The sequence below is a fragment of the Equus quagga genome, chromosome 8 (genome assembly GCF_021613505.1).
Source record: "Equus quagga isolate Etosha38 chromosome 8, UCLA_HA_Equagga_1.0, whole genome shotgun sequence".
In the NCBI taxonomy this organism is placed as follows: Eukaryota; Metazoa; Chordata; class Mammalia; order Perissodactyla; family Equidae; genus Equus; species Equus quagga.
In genome coordinates this window covers 40143367-40159331 of record NC_060274.1, presented here as the reverse complement: position 1 = coordinate 40159331, position 15965 = coordinate 40143367, and the positions used below count along the sequence as shown (strand labels likewise).

Sequence of the window (15965 nt, the reverse complement as noted above, 5' to 3'; positions counted from 1 at the left end):
TAAGGATGGCTATCATCAAAAGCTAGAGACAAGTGTTGGCACGGCTGTGGAGAAAAGGGAACTCTTGTGCACTGTTGGTGAGAATGTAAATTGGTGCAGCCACTATGGAAAACAGCATGGAGGTTCTTCAAAAAATTAAAAATAGAACTGCCATATATCCAGCAATCTCACTTCTGGGTATAAATACAAAAGACATGAAAACAGATCTTGAAGAGATATCTACATTCCCATATTCACTGAAGCATCAATCGTAATATACAAGATATGGAAATAACTTAAACGTCTGTCCACGGATGGAGGGACAAGGAAGATGTGGCATATATATAATGGAATCTTATTCAGCCATGAGAATGAAGGACATTCTGCCAAGTTTACAACAACATGGATGGACCTTCAGGGCATTATGTTAACTGATATAAGTCAGACAGAGAAAGACAAATACTGTATGATATCACTTAGATGTGGAATTTAAAAAAGCCAAACTCAAAGAAACAGAGACTGGAATGCAGGTTTACCAGGGGCTGGGAGGTGGGGAGAAAGGGGAGATGTTGGACAGAGAGTACAAACTTCCATTTATAAGATGAATAAGTTCTGGAGATCTAATGTATAGCATAGTGATTACAGTAAATAATACTGTATTATATACTTGAAAGTTGTTAAGAGAGTGGATCTTAAATGTTCTCACCACAAAAAAGAAATGGTAATTATGGGACGTGATGCAGGTGTTAGCTAATACTATGGCGGTAATGATTTTGCAACAGATGTCTATCAAAGTAACACTGTACACCTCAAACTCACAAAATGTTTTGTCAATTTTATTTCAATAAAGCCACAAAAATTTTTTTAAATAATATTTATAAATAATGTGTATAAAGCATATAAATAATGCATATAAAGCTGGCTGAAAGACTTAGCACAGTGCCTGGCACATAGTAAATTCTTAACCCTTTCTGACTATTATACTTTGTCTACGTTCCCGCAGCAACTAGCAAGAATTTCTAGTCAAACGCCACCACTGCTGCAATCATTTACACCTCCTTCACTAAGCAAGCATCTGGAGGGCAGGGGCTTTGTGATTTTCACTTTTATATTACCAGCACCTACTAGTTTCTAGTGCACGTGACAGGTGCTTAAGTCTATATGGAATAAGTCTCTGATACAGTGATCATAAACCTGCCTGTTTCTCTAACAACCATCTATTGACATGGCTGAGAATTTTGACATCTCAATGTTCAAAGTGCATTTCTAAGACTTCCCCTTTAAACAAAAGTAGAACACAAAAATTTCTGACCAAATCATACTGATTTGTGATTCTAAAAACAGGATCACTGAAACAAGAGAAGCAACCAAAAGTCTCCAGGCAAGGGAATAATATCGCCACATCTACGTTTTAGTTACCTAACAGCAGCCTGAGAGACGTGCTAGGATTGAAGCCAGGGTGATCCACTAAGAAGCTACTGTGATAGTCAACTGGAGGGACAATGAGGACCCGATACAGAGGAGGAACAGCAAGAACAAAGAAAAAGGGACCAACAGGGGAGAGGCTTAAGTGGAAGACTTGGTAATACATCGTACACAAGTGTTAAAGGCAGTAAAGCAATCAAGGATAGATTCAAGGTTCCTAGATTGACCAATGAAATAAAAGCAGATACCAGTGGAAACGGGCAACAAGACTCATTAGAAGGGCAATGCAGGAGTGCACGCATATTGATCCTGAATTGATAATGAGGTTGGTTGGATACGGGGATATGCAGTGGGCAGCTGGAGCTTAGCAGAAGGTCTGAGGATGGAGACAAAGATTTGAAAATAATCAGCACGTAAATAATAGCAGACGCCACAAAAAACACACTGTTACTATTCAGGGTAAATGTACAGAATATAAATGGATGATAACAGTAACACCAATGAACTCTGGGAGCGTTTGTATTTCTACAGTGGAAGGGTAAAAGGCTCTGAGAGGAAGAGAAGATTTAAAAAAAAAAAAATAGGGTCATGAAAGCCAAGGAAGAACATATTTTCAAGAAAGAAGGTGTAATATCAAATGTTTAAAGAAAGTAAGAAGTAGAACGAATACTAAAATGAGGAGATTGATTTTGGCAAACAGGGCGGATGACCTCATGACAGTTTTAGAAGAGCAGACGGTGTTAGATGGAAAGGTAATGGAGTGTTGGCACATGCACAGATGAATGGATCAATAAGGTGGAACACAACTGACTGGAAGGTGAGGACAGCTGTAAATTCAGACTATTCCTTTAAGGACTACAGCAGTAAAGAAAAGAGAAAGGCAGGACAACAGTTCAAGCAGAGTCAAAGCTGAGGAAAGGAATTTCAGGACAGAAGAGACTGAAACACCAGAAGACGGAGGGAAAAGAACCACAGCAGGAGGAGGGACTGAAACTCTGAGAGAGGTCAGACGACTAACTAAAAAACAAAACACAGCTCGTAGAAAAGGAAGGAAGAGAATTAAGGGACGTAAGTAAAGGTTTTAGCCTTGGAGTGAAGTAGTGGAATCTCTGCCTTCAAACAGAACGGAGGCGGGTGACCGTGGTACAGAAGGATGCTGAAGGTGTCTGCGGGCCTTTACTTTCTCCACAAAGGGGAGAAAGGCTAGGTGTCTAACACAAGATGGGAGTGGGCGACACGGTATGTGTGTTAAAGGTTTTGCTGAGCTCCTGGGGGGATGCTAATGAGAGATTAGGTAAAGAATTACCAAACCATACCAAGAGCCCAGCTGAGGATGGAACTCGTGTAATAAGCAGATCAAAGACGACCCAAGTCCTCCCAAGAACGTGCACGAGGAGGCGGGACACACAGCATGGGTCCCAGTTTTCAAACTGGTGAAACGAGTTGCAGAGGAAGACCAAGAGGAAGAAGGAAATAATGTGAGGTGCTGGTGAGAGATTAGTTGAAATAACTGCTAAAGAAGAGAAGGGAATAAAAGGAAAGAAAAAAGTCAGGAGCTGGCTCAAAGACTGGAAGAACGGAGACGAGTCAAAGATTAAAGGCTGCAGGGCAGGGTTTGTGAGAACAGGACAGCAACAAGGAGATTTTGGTCAGAGAATAGTACTTCAGAGGGTCTTTTCTAGATCAATTCCCAATTCTGCCTGGATCATCTCCAAAACAAACTGGAAACCGAAAATCTAGGTAAGCAGGGGGCTTAGATATGAGATTCCTAAACGAACCTTTTTTTAAATTAAAAAACAACTTTGAGATAAAATTCACATATACATTTATTAACCATTCCATCATTTTTGGATATTTCTATTATAATTAAAGATACACTGTGGAAAACACTTTTGTGCTTCTCACTGTTCACATTTTATTTCTTTAGAAACAATTCTTACAAGTGAAATTACTGAACTAAAATAAATGGACACAATGCTCTTGAATTATATTATCAAGAGGAAGGCACTATTTTAGCCATCCAGACTTTTCCCTCTATAAACTTTTAAATAAAAACAAGATAATACTGGATACATTATTTTGTAACATGTTTTTTTTCTTTTTAACAATATTTTAAAAAATCTTTGTCAATAGATTTACATCTACCGTATCTTTTTCAATGACTAGTAATCCATTTTATGACATCACTTATTTAACCAACTCCTTTCTATTAAACATTTAATTATTTCTTTTTTGTTATAGAAATAATGCTACACTGAAGATTTTTGTAATACATCTTTGAACAAGTGCCCGATTATTTTCTTGTGAAAAAGCTTATATAACTGAAATTGCTGGGTTTAAGAGTATACATTTTTTAAGGCTTTTGATACATACTCCAGATTGTCCTCCAGAAAAGTTGCTCCAATTAATACTCCCACCTGTAGTATAAATCAGATGGTTCAACCCACGAACAACACTTTTCTTTATAATGTTTGCCAATCTTACTGGGTGAAATTGACAACTTATTTTTTGATTTACATAGTAAAAATTAGAAGAATCAATATTTTTCACGTATGCATAGACCATTTACATATTATGTGTCTGTGTGGAATTTCTCTTCATATCCTTTGTCCATTTTTTTTAAAATAGGAGGTTTGCATATTTGTGTATATTTGTAAGATCTAATTACATATTAAAGAAATCTAATCATTTTGGGAGAACACATATTAGAACTATTTTTCTCTGAGTTTGTCTTCTCATTTCTTGTTTATTGATGCATTAAGGCTTTTAAAGTATTCAAATCTATCAATCTTTTCCTCTGGCAGGAGAAACAGAGAGGAAAACAGGATTTCTTAAGAAGAAAAAACTGTCCTTCATTTTCCAAAGCTGTTTTCTCTGCTGTCCCTACTTACTTAAACTGAAAACTGGTATGAATCAAAACAACGGTTTCTGAAAGAAAGGAGATTAACTTAGACTATACGAACATGTGAGGGATTGTAAAATGACTTTTATTTTAACATTATCTTGGTATCACTTACCTTCTTAAGAATGCTTTTAATAAGAACCTAAGAGACCTTTAATGTGAGAAGAATTTTATTAAAGGAGGAAAATGAAAAATCTAACATACACGCATCCTTGCAAATTTGGAACATATCAAATTAATGAGAGGAACATATGAAACAGTTCTGAAGAATCTTCACGTTTCCAGAGAACCATGCCCTGCCACATTATCACAGAGAGCGGCATCCTGTAAAGGAAGTGTGGAATATCAAACAAACTCAATCTAAGGAAGACAATACTTACTATTCCAGAACTAAGATCATTTCTGACGGAGTTTCATAGACTTCATGTAAATTAATGACCCACGGATTGTCCTGTGCTAGTTCAAGTACAGCAATCTCATGAATTATTTCCATCCGACAATCCTGGCCTTTTCTTCTTTTTCTCATGAACTTTGCTGCAAATTCTTTTCCAGAATCTTTCTCTATACATTTCCTCACCACTGCAAATTTCCCCCTAGAAGTAAACAAAAACATTCACCGTTAAAGAGCTGACAACTTTCCAGAGATGGTAAATTTTAATAAAATTTCCAAATACTCATCAGTGGATATTCAAATCTAGGTCACATTCAATCACAAAAGTAGCAACATCACCTAGGAATTTAATAGGGTATATCTATAATCAAATAAAATGTAATTTGTAAACCTGCAAAATTCATTCTTCTAAATAGATAATAATCAAATACTAAAAATATATTTTGCAATTACACATAAAAATATTTTTTTTGCAAATTTGTACATAAAAATGATTTAAATCTTAAAAAAAAGCCATCTGATTTTATAAGAGAAACTGGTTATCAGAATTCCTAAAATGATAAATTTCATTATCACTAGTTGACTCTAAAAGAACAGTGTCACTTTCCAAAATTATGAAAGTTCAGGATCTCACTTACACGATAGCATTTCAACTACAGCCATCAGCTGGAAATATGTAGTTTTCCTACAGAGATTAGATGCAAAAAGCATCATTTGATACGCTACACTACCATCTCCTATTAGAGAAATAAGCAAGTCGCACAGGGGAATGAGTATAGTGTACTGATGAAGGGTACGAGGCTCTGGAATCAGACAGATATGGGCTTGAATCCAGTAAATGGCTCGGCCACTTACTTGACACGTAATCCTGGGCAACTTATTTAACCTTTTAAAGTCTCATTTCCCTTATCTGTAAAAGATGACACAAACAGAATCTACTTCATAGGGTTGTTGTGAGAATTAAAGTATATAATACATGTCAACTGCTTAGCATAGCACTTGCTACATGGTAAGTGCTCAATAAAATATTATTAATCAAACAAATCATTAAGTTGTGACAGTCATCACCCATAAATATCCAATCCTTCAGTGAGAAGACAACTTAGAAATCACATAGTTTTTTACCTAATGCCAATGCCAATGCCTTCTTTCAAACTGTGTGACAGTCTCTTCCACTCTCGGGCCCATGTATTTTAATAAGGTTTTCATTACAGGCCTAAACCTGACTTCAAGTGAAGGGCTGTGGTCTGGGTCTTTGGCCAAGCAGTACAGAAAGATCCATTCTCTCTTCCCCAGGACAGTCTAGCAGATGTTGACACAGCTAACACGACCTGTTACAGAAAGATCCATTCTCTCTTCCCCAGGACCGTCTAGCACATATTGACACAGCTAACAGGATCTGTTAACTGCCACTCCCTTTTCCAATTTCCAATCATTCCTCATCCCCATAAGGTTTTTAGACCTCCTCACATTGCTGTTGATCAGAACTGCTGATAACATGTGCCAACCAAATCTGAAGCAACTACTCCAACCATAATCTGACCAAAGTGTTCCATGATTCTTATTTTGTTGATCTTGGCACAACACAACCTAATACTGCGTTTTAAAACAACTTAACAGGTTTTTCATATTTCAAATTGGGCTGATAAATAAACTACCTAGACCTTTTTTCCACTTGAAATTTTTCAAGCCAGTGTCCTCATACTATATTTTAAAAATGTTTAAAAAAAATTAAATTCTAATTGCTAAGTTTTGGCCCAGCATTCTAGACTACTGACATAATTTTGAGTACTAATTCTTCCTTCCTAGCTATTGTTAACCACAAATATGATTTTCATGCTCTCTATATTTTTGTTATCATCAGTAATAAAAATGTTAAGTGACAATCCTTAGGGATCACCCTACAGCTGCTCAATTAGGCAACAATCTACCTAACAGCACCCTTATTCAGATTAAAGTTCTTTTTTGTTGACAGAAATGTAAAAGACTTCTACAGATACTGGAGAGATTAAACCACACACACCACACACATATTCATCACAGACCAATTCCTCCTTTTATTTTACCCCACAAAGTCATTAGGCTAACATCTCTATCAAGTTTCAAAAGGCTCCTAAAGACCTTTGGATTCTTTTAAGAAAGAGAACAAAAGTCATTAATAATTTGATTTTTTTTTTCATACCTGTATGTCAGAAGTTTCAAAAGAAGAGAAAAAAGAGAAAGTTTAATTTGTAAAAAGTTGACCAAAATATAATCGACAGCAAGCATGTTCCCGGTAAATTAGACAGGACTCAGGTGAACTGCCTTCAAAGTGCTCCCACATCAAACATACAAATGTTTATTGTTAGCACACCTAAAATTCGAGGCAATACAGTACTGTGCAGAAAGTAAAACATTACTTAGCATCTGGCCTGAATGTGTATTTTTGAAGACCAGACAGGAAGACAAGGGACTCAACATAGAAATGGATTCACACCGCTAACCTACAAACTCTGGGAACCCTTGTTATAGAAGAGACATTGTTAAATTCAGGGACCAGAGGCAAATATAGGGAAGAGACCTATACTTACTCCACGTCTGCAGCCCTGCATCCATTTCTCTGGGTCACCAGAGCAATTCCCACTGCTTTCCTCTCACACCAGTGACTACTCTGGACCCCACGTCTGTTTCCGTGGAAGCATTCCTCACAGCTTTAGGTTTACTCCTTTCTTCCCACTCTGTCTGGCACTACACTGGGAGTTGGCCAACTTTTCTGTAAAGGGCCAGATAGCAAATATTTTCGACTCTGCTGGCCAGATGGTCTCTGTCACTACTGAAGTCTGCTGTTGCAGAGGGAAAGGAGCTGTAGACAACAGGCAAACGAATGAGTGTGGCTGGGTTTCAAAAAACACTTTACAGACAACGAAACTTGGATTTCAATATAACTTCCATGTCATTAAATATTACTCTTCTTTTGATTTTTTCCAACCATTTAAAAATATAAAAGTCATTCCACATAGCTTGTGAGCCTTATAAAAAGCAGCAGTGTGCCACCCACACTATCTCACACTGAAGAACACCCTTCCGTCATTCTGCTCCTGCACATCAACAAGCCCGACAGCAGACCCGCACGTCACACAGGTTTGAGGGAACATGCACTGCCTTCATCCCTAGACGATTAGTGCAAGGGAGGAAACTGAACACTCTTCATGGACGAGTGAGAAGTAGATAAAAAGAGATTTCCGGGTCTGCTCACACAGGACAGAGAATGTGAGCTTCAGCATTAAAGGAGCAGAGTTCTAGAACACACTAAGAATTATGCTGTCACAGTGTCCCTAAATTCCACACCCCAAAAAGGCTCTAAAATGCATGCTTTACCATCACTTCATCGTAAAAATTGTGACTGTGTCTCAACCCTTAACTTCAGGTTATTAAGGCCTCTACAAAGCACAAAATAAACATATTTCTCTGACACTAAGGGCCACAGTTATGTACAGAGACCTGAGGCTGATGAGGTTCAAAGGGCATAAGATGTCTGTTGCACATCTACTTTGTTGACTAAGCCAAAATTCTTCCTGGACTACACAGTCATTATAATTTTCAGAGATCTGCATTCATTTCACAAATCTATAGTTCACTACCACACGCTAAACTGAGAACTCAGGTTTTCACTAAACAATTTTTGGGGGGAATTCAGAAATGAACACATTTCAGAACTACTCAACGGTGGTAACATATTCCAGGATGGTGGGAAAGGGAAGATACATACACAATTATAACAAGAGGAGGTGACATCTGCGTGAGACCCACCGGTCTAAGCTTCTTAAGAACAAGGACTAGGTTTTACTTACTTCTGCATTACCAGTGCCTAACTGGTAATGCTTAAGAAGGCATGGTGAGCATCTTTAGGTAGGAATGACATAAGGAGTTTGAGCTTTATCAGGGTAAAAATAGACACCTATTAGAATTTTTAAAATAAGATAATTGTTTTAAAAAGATAATTCTGATAGTGTTGTAAAGAGAGTATTGCCAAGTATTAACTAGAAACTAGGGAAACCAATAAAATAATTCTGAACTAAAGTAGCAGTAGTGGAAGCTGGGAAGAGAGAACGCATTTAAAGACACTCAAGGTCAAGATTCATTAGCATTCCCTGACAGCCAGACTGAGCTGCAGGCAGAGCTGAGAGCAGGGCAAGGTGGAAGTGGAGGATGACTCGTAGACTTTGAGCGTGGGTGCTGGGTAAATGTGGTAACATTGAATGAGAGATGAATATGAAAGGTTTCGGTGGGAGATAAGGGGTTAGCTTTGGATGGGAGAAGTCTGAGGTGCCTTTCTCTGTAAAGAGAATTCTACTTACTGGATAGATTCAAAACAAAAGTTCCAGTGTTGGGTTACAGTCAAAGGTGAACAGATAATAGAATATATACGGTTCAGGTAAAGATAAAAAACTGTAGATGCTAATTTGAGTGGTATACAGAGGAAGCAAAATAAATGTGATCTCTGAGGTTCTAGGTTTGATCGTAGATGACTAGAATGTGCTTTGTTTCCACCTGTATTTTATTATTTAAATTGGTCTGACATATTACAATCTGTTGCACGATGACTGTCTCCCTAGCTGGACTATGAGTTCCAGGGACCTCACTTATCATTCATCTTTGTATCTCCCCAGTACCCTGCACATGGCGGGTGCTCAAATATGATATCAGATAGCATCCTGAATACATATACTCTTCTTGTTATGATGTTAAATGAAAGTTCTATGGCAACTTAACCTCATTTACTAAACTACAGTTTAGCCACACTGGACTACTTGCCACTCTCTCTCTCACTGAACTTTTCTGTCACTTGCTTATTTGTTTTATTGCCAATGGCTGGAGTATCTGTCATCACTACTACTGAAATTCCATCCATTCTGTAAGGCTCAGCTCAAATGTTATTTTCCCCAGAAGATTTTCCCATGTGGCACGTCATCTTGTCTATGAAGGGAACAGTGACTGATCTGTTACATTTAGGAATAACTTCCACAACCTAGCAAAGTGCCTGATGTGCTTAATATATAAGGACAATATTTGCTTAACAGCATTGGGGTGATGCCTTACATGTAAAGAAGTTCTATTCAAGAAAGACCTAGAATAGATTCTGTGTTCCTTACCTCTGAAAGGAAAACAACAGAAAACATAAAATATCTGTTGACCCTAAGTGTAAAAATCAGTGAGTCCATCAGATCAGACATCAGCATGAGTGACAAGAACAGGCAGGGCTTTAAAAGTCACACTCAGTTTTAAATTCCAGCTAGTAACTGTGTACTCTTGGGCGATTTCCTCATCTTTTCCGAGCCTCAGACTCCTCATCTGTAAAATGAGGTTGGTGGTACTCACCTTGTAGGGTAGTAAAGACTAAACAAAATTATATCTCTAAAGTGCGTGGCATTCAGCAAATGATCAGTAATCAGTAAACAGTAGCCATTTTTCTTGTTTTGGGCACTAATTTCAGACCTATGATAACGATAACAATTTGTATTATTACAAATTATTGTAATAGAGGAGTATTGTAATTAGAGGACTTTTGGAGGTGATCTAATTTGAACTCTCTACTTGATGCATAAATTCCCTCAACAAATCTAGTTCCTTCTTCCTTACCGAATAGGTGAATCAATGACTATAGTTTCCTGATGCATTTGGTTCAATAAGCAGATTTTATATAATTTTGTTACTTCAAGTTTTGTAAAGAGGCTGAAATTCATTAAATCCTTAACTTTATATATTTCAAATTAAGATTTTAATTTTAACATTCTAAGCCCCAACTTTTAAAAATTAACAGTTGACTGAATGAAGTATCTGCCTTAGAGCAGAAGCCATACTTCCTAAGTACCATCTGCTGCTGAACCACAAAGAGCCAAGCTTTTTATCCATCCAAAAACATCAGATTACCCAAAACTGTTTATAAATATTCTTCAAACTAACGACTAGCTGCCAAGTAATCTTAAATAATATTTGTCCTAAAACAAGGCAGTTTCTACATGGATAATATTATTTAAGAAATTATAACTTACAATTTATGACACATGCTTAAGTAGTCATAAGGCACAAAACCTGAAGCCATTACCTGCAGCCATGAATCTACGTAAAGAACACACAATTCCTGAAATACGCCCACCCCTGCATCCCCTTCAGCTTGAATTCTTCTCTTTCTCTGACAAAAAATCCTTCCTTCTTCCTGTCACTTCCAATTGCTCTGAGCAGAATGAGCTAGGACATCCCTATCTACCACAAGGCCCAACTAGGGAGGGAACTAGATGACACTGAAGCTTGGTAAGGTTTATTTCAATTACGAACTTATTAATGTGTCTTCGCATAAAAACTATGGAAATTGCTTTACCTACAAGATAGACTACAGATTATTCTTTGAGAAACATCTGTGGCACAATGAAAGTGATTTCAAAGTTAAGAGTGCCAGGTCAGCCATCTCTCACAAGACAATCTATCTCCATCTCGGTTTTCTAATCTGAAAACTGGGACTTTCCAAACACACTTGTGATGAGAATTAAATGAGATAATGCAGGGGAAAGCACTTGTAAAACTGTAAAGTCCCAAACACTTATGATGTACCCCTTCCAGCAGAGAACTCATATTTATATCTTTTTTTCCCCAGAGGAAAATTCAACTATGAGTATGTAATAACATAAATAATAAAAGGTGTTCTTCTGGCTTTAAAATTTTTTTTCTTAAGACGAAATTTGTGAATAGATCAAAAAATGTTAAAGTTGAAGAGAATGAAAACACATGTAAGACATCATTTTGATGTGACATTAGTATAAATTTTCAGAAACATCTTTCTGTTCCTACACTATCAATAAGCTCAAGGGAAATCAACATCGTGAAAAAATTCTGAGAACACAAGGTCATGTCTTCTGTGCCTTGCAGTCATTAATGCGGTTTACATTGGCACACATCCTGACTCAAAGAAAGGTAACAAGCCTTAGGAGTAACAAGTCAAGCTTCAAGCAATAAAAAAGATTTTACATCATATATTTACCCACATTTAGGTTGCTATGGGCTCTGCTGGAGACGTGAAAGAATGCGACATCTCTTAAAATACTCAACATCACATCCCGTCATCACTATGGAATCAATATTGACCATGTAAAAAATTCTCTTCAAACAACCATTTCACTGAAAGCTTTATATTTCTGTGAGATAAAATAATGGCAACTCCTGAAAGAACTCAATTTCTGTGTTTGAACAGTTGGCTCTTCACCCCTCTTCAACATTTTCAACTAAATGAGAAGCCACAGAATAAAAAGAGTTGATTTTTTGGTACTGCATGAAGTAAGTAGTATTCCTACAATGCAGTAGGAAAAATGATGGCTCTCCCACCACATCATTAAAATATAACATGGGCAATTCCGTAAGTCGTAAATCAGCCTGAGATCAATTAGTTATATGCCAAATGCAGCCAGAGTTAACAGTTGGAAAAAGAGGCAACTTTCCTATTTTACTACAGAAAGGACTGTACATAAACACATTCAATTATGTCAAAACCGTAATATACAGGGCAAATTTATAAACCTTAAACAAAGCCTGCTTATAACACAAAACAGAACTTTTACTTCCTGAGACTTCTAAACAGTTCCTGTGTCTGTTGCAATGAGATTTCATTACTTTTGCCAGAGACAGAAGCATATTTTGAGGTCGCGCAGGTTTTCTTATTTTTGCTTTCTGGTTACACGTAAAATAACGTTCATTGAATTACACAAGTGATTACACATATTGAACGCTCCCCCTAACCTAAGCGCAGCCTTAATGCTACAGATGGGTTTTATTTAATTCTCTCAACAACTCCACGAGGCAACCAATGATGGAGTAACCTACTCAAGTACACAGAGCTGGCAAGTAAAGAGCGACGATTCAACCAGACGGACTCCCAAGACCATGTTCTTAACCACGCATTAAACTTCTCCATGATGAAAAAGAAAACCAGACAGAAAGAAATACATAAATTTTATTTTTCAGTTTAGGTTCTTATATCAAGTGTCTAACTGCATTGCTCACTGCTTCAAGACATTACTTTCGTAAAGAAATTTATGTAAAAAAAGATGTAGAAGATGTCACAACCATAAAACACACACCCCCCCCCCTCCCCCGCCCCTCACAGGCAAGCTAACTTTATGAGAGGTGTTAAAACAAAAGTTGAAAGAAACATTCCTGGAGGAATTAGAATCACAACACCTGGTAGGGTGCAAATCAGTTTTTCACATTTGTTACAAAGTCTGCAAGACAGCGCTTGCCGCCTGAAGACGTTTCAATTTTGTAATGCCAGTTTTCCCTTCGTGGAATGAAGCCAGACAACTCAACTAAATAATAGAAAGTCTTAGTTTTCCTTTTTCAAGAAATTAAGGTTAGTGTCTGGAATTTCAACGAATTAGAATCGCTCGCTGAGTGAGTAGCTCTGTCTTCTTGTGTCACACTTGAAGTGTGCACAGATCCAGTTAATTAGTCCCTAGCACAGCGCAGTAAATCTTGTTCCTCAGACGTTTTCCCTTTTGATAGCATTTGGAATACGGAAGGCATTTTTAAAGTAGGTTCTCCTCCAGAAAAAACGACTTCTAAAAGCTACCTTAGTATCTGTAAAGCAGTGCATCTCTAACGCTGTTTGTAAGCAATGCTACAAGTCCCTCCTTTTCCAAGACGCTTCCAGATGAAGGCTGTCACGACCGCCAGGCCCTTTCCTCGGTACAACACGGCGCTCCTTCGCAATCCTGACAAAGGTCTGCGACAGCAGCGAGCACTACTGAACGCCCCGTGCCGGGCCAGGGCACGCGCGGCGGCTTCACGACCCCCGGGAGGGCGGGCGGCGGTGACACTGACTTCACGGGGGACAAGTGTGCGGCCGGGCATTCTGAGTCACCCCCAAACGCGCGCGCTGCAAGCAGGGCAGGGCTGTGAGCTCGGGGCTGACCCCAAGGCCAGTGCTTCTGATGACTTCTCCAAACTGTTCTCAGGGAAAAGGGAGTCAGGCCCCAAACTTATCACTGCATCAGCCACTTCAACATAAAAACGTCAGGCAGCCCAGCGGACGCCGCCTTTTACAACTTTAAAGAGACCAAGTTGTAAGCTCTCTCTATTCCTACAAAAACCGAGAGGGGTGGGGAGGAGGGCGCCAGGGCCGGCTCACGGCAGAGCAGAAAGGGGGGACAAGAGCTGAGAGCCTATGAATGAAACCAATCTGAACTTAGGGCACAGGGACCCGAACGTTTTAGAACTAAACTAGCACAAAACCAAGAAACCGAAATCGCAGGCAGCAGGCGGCAGCTGCCGTCAGGCCGCACAGCTCCGGGCAACGGAAGCAGTCACGCCCGATGCTCTCTTTCGGTCCCGCCGCAGAAGGAGCCGGCGACAGCCGCAAGGGCTTACGGGCAAAGCAAGCCGCCGCGGCAGCGACTGCACCCTCGCCCCCCGCGCCGACGTCGCCGGCGCGGTCCCACGCCCCCTCGGCCAGCGACCGCGGATGCGGCGAGCGCCCGGGCGGAGGAAGGGCTCCAGGTTCTGGTCACCTGTCGTCGGGGGCTTCCCCACCCCCACCGCCGCGCAAACCTGACGCTCGCGGGGCGCCGCCGGCTCCGCGGAGGGTGGCCCCGCGCCCCGGCCGCCCTATCGCCGCCCGCACCCGAGCGTGGGCGCCGCCCGCGCGCGCTATCGGCCCCCGCGCCGCCCGCACTTATCACCGCCCGCCCGGCCGCCTCACCTGCCCAGCTCCCGGCCCGGGCTCAGGCTGTAGCGCTCCTGGAAGGACTCGGTGCGCACGGCGGCGCGGATCTCCGTCAGCAGCCCGCGGGGCTGGGGCGGCGGGGGCGGCGGCCGGCGCGGCGCGCTCAGACCCCGGCTGGCCCGGCCCGAGCCTGAGGCGGCGGCCGGCGAGGAAACGCCGCTGCCCGGCTTCTCCAGCGGGATCATGGTGCTCGGGCGCGCTTCCTTGCCCGGCGCCCGGCGCCCTCCTCGCTGCCGGCGGGTAACGGCCCGGCTTCCAGGTGCCCTGCGTGCCTCTGAGGCAGCCCCGGCCACCCGCTCGCCCCCACGCCGCGCTCAGACTGCGGCGGGCCGGCTCCCGGCAGTCCCGCCCCGCGTTCGGCCCCGCCCCGGCCCTTGGCCCCGCCCTCGCCCCGCCCCCCGCGGAGCGCCCGCCGGGTCCCGAGCGCCGGGCGCCTTGCGCGCGCCCTCTGCAGCCCAGGGGGAGAAGGTGCAGCCTGGGGGTCGCCCCGGCGACCCGGAGACGACGAACAGCACAACCCTTCTGCCCAAGGGCCGGCTGTGTCAGCCGGTTACTCACCTGTTGAGCATCTGAGAGTTCCCAAATCTGAGCCCTCTCTTAATGAGAGGCATACGAACTGCCTGCTGGAGCTCACGATCCACTTTCCCTTGGGCGTTTGGGGAGGGGTTCTGAGACTCTGATCCGGGTTGCTGTACAGCACGCTGGGTCTGGGAGTTGCCCCGGGACCCCGGTTCCTTCGTACCCCTGGGAGGGGGATCTGGAGGCAGGAGTTGGATAAATATTATTAAGCCCTCTCATCAGCCCTATGAAATAGGCACTATTGTACCGTTTGTAGTCTTCTTCTCTGCATTTAACTTTCAAGGTGAGAGTATATTTAACTTTCAAGATAAGAATCCAGTCTTAAGACTAATTCCATCCATATGCTCAGGACCAGAAACTTTATGTCTCCGGCTCCCAGCCATTCCTTGAACTTCAGGGGGTCTCCAGTTAGCTGTCAAATCAGCATCTCAAACCTAACGTACACAAAAGTAAGTTCTGGATCGTCCTTCGCAAGTGCACCTCTACCCAGTTTTCCCCATCTTAGTAAATGGGAGCTCCATCTTTTCAGTCTTTCAGGCCAAAAACCTTGGGATCAGCTTTGACTCCTCTATTTCTCTCATACCCTCATCCAATTTGCAAGTAAATCTTCTTGGCTTTACCTTCAAAATACATCCAGAATCTGATCACTTCTCGATTGCCACATTGCCACAATGAATTGTCACCATTATCTCTTGTCTAGGTTATTGTGATCGCACAAGAACTGAACTGCCTGCTTCCATCCTTTTTCCTCCCCAATCTCACGTAGTTTATTTTTAAGGTAATCAGTGCGATCTTTTGAAAATCTAAGTCAGATCATGTCACTGCTCTGCCCAAAGTCTTCCAATAGAGTTTTGCTTCTGGCAATGATGGACTAGTTATTTGTGACTAATACTCCCACTGAGAAAAATTGGCAACATTTTTAAAACAGACGTCTGCTTGAA

At 41.3% G+C, this 15965-nt stretch overlaps 1 protein-coding gene across 1 annotated transcript in view; it reads right to left on the bottom strand.

Moving 5' to 3' along the window:
• Positions 1-14763, bottom strand: part of STK17A (serine/threonine kinase 17a) — a 37980-nt gene extending 23217 nt beyond the window's left edge. The window contains exons 1-2 of the mRNA XM_046669856.1: positions 14422-14763; positions 4687-4899 (exon numbers count right to left, since the gene is read on the bottom strand). Of these exons, the coding sequence (XP_046525812.1) occupies positions 4687-4899; positions 14422-14630 (422 nt within the window). The 5' untranslated portion in view covers positions 14631-14763. The remainder of the gene's footprint in view (positions 1-4686; positions 4900-14421) is intronic.
• Positions 14764-15965: the final 1202 nt, after the last annotated feature.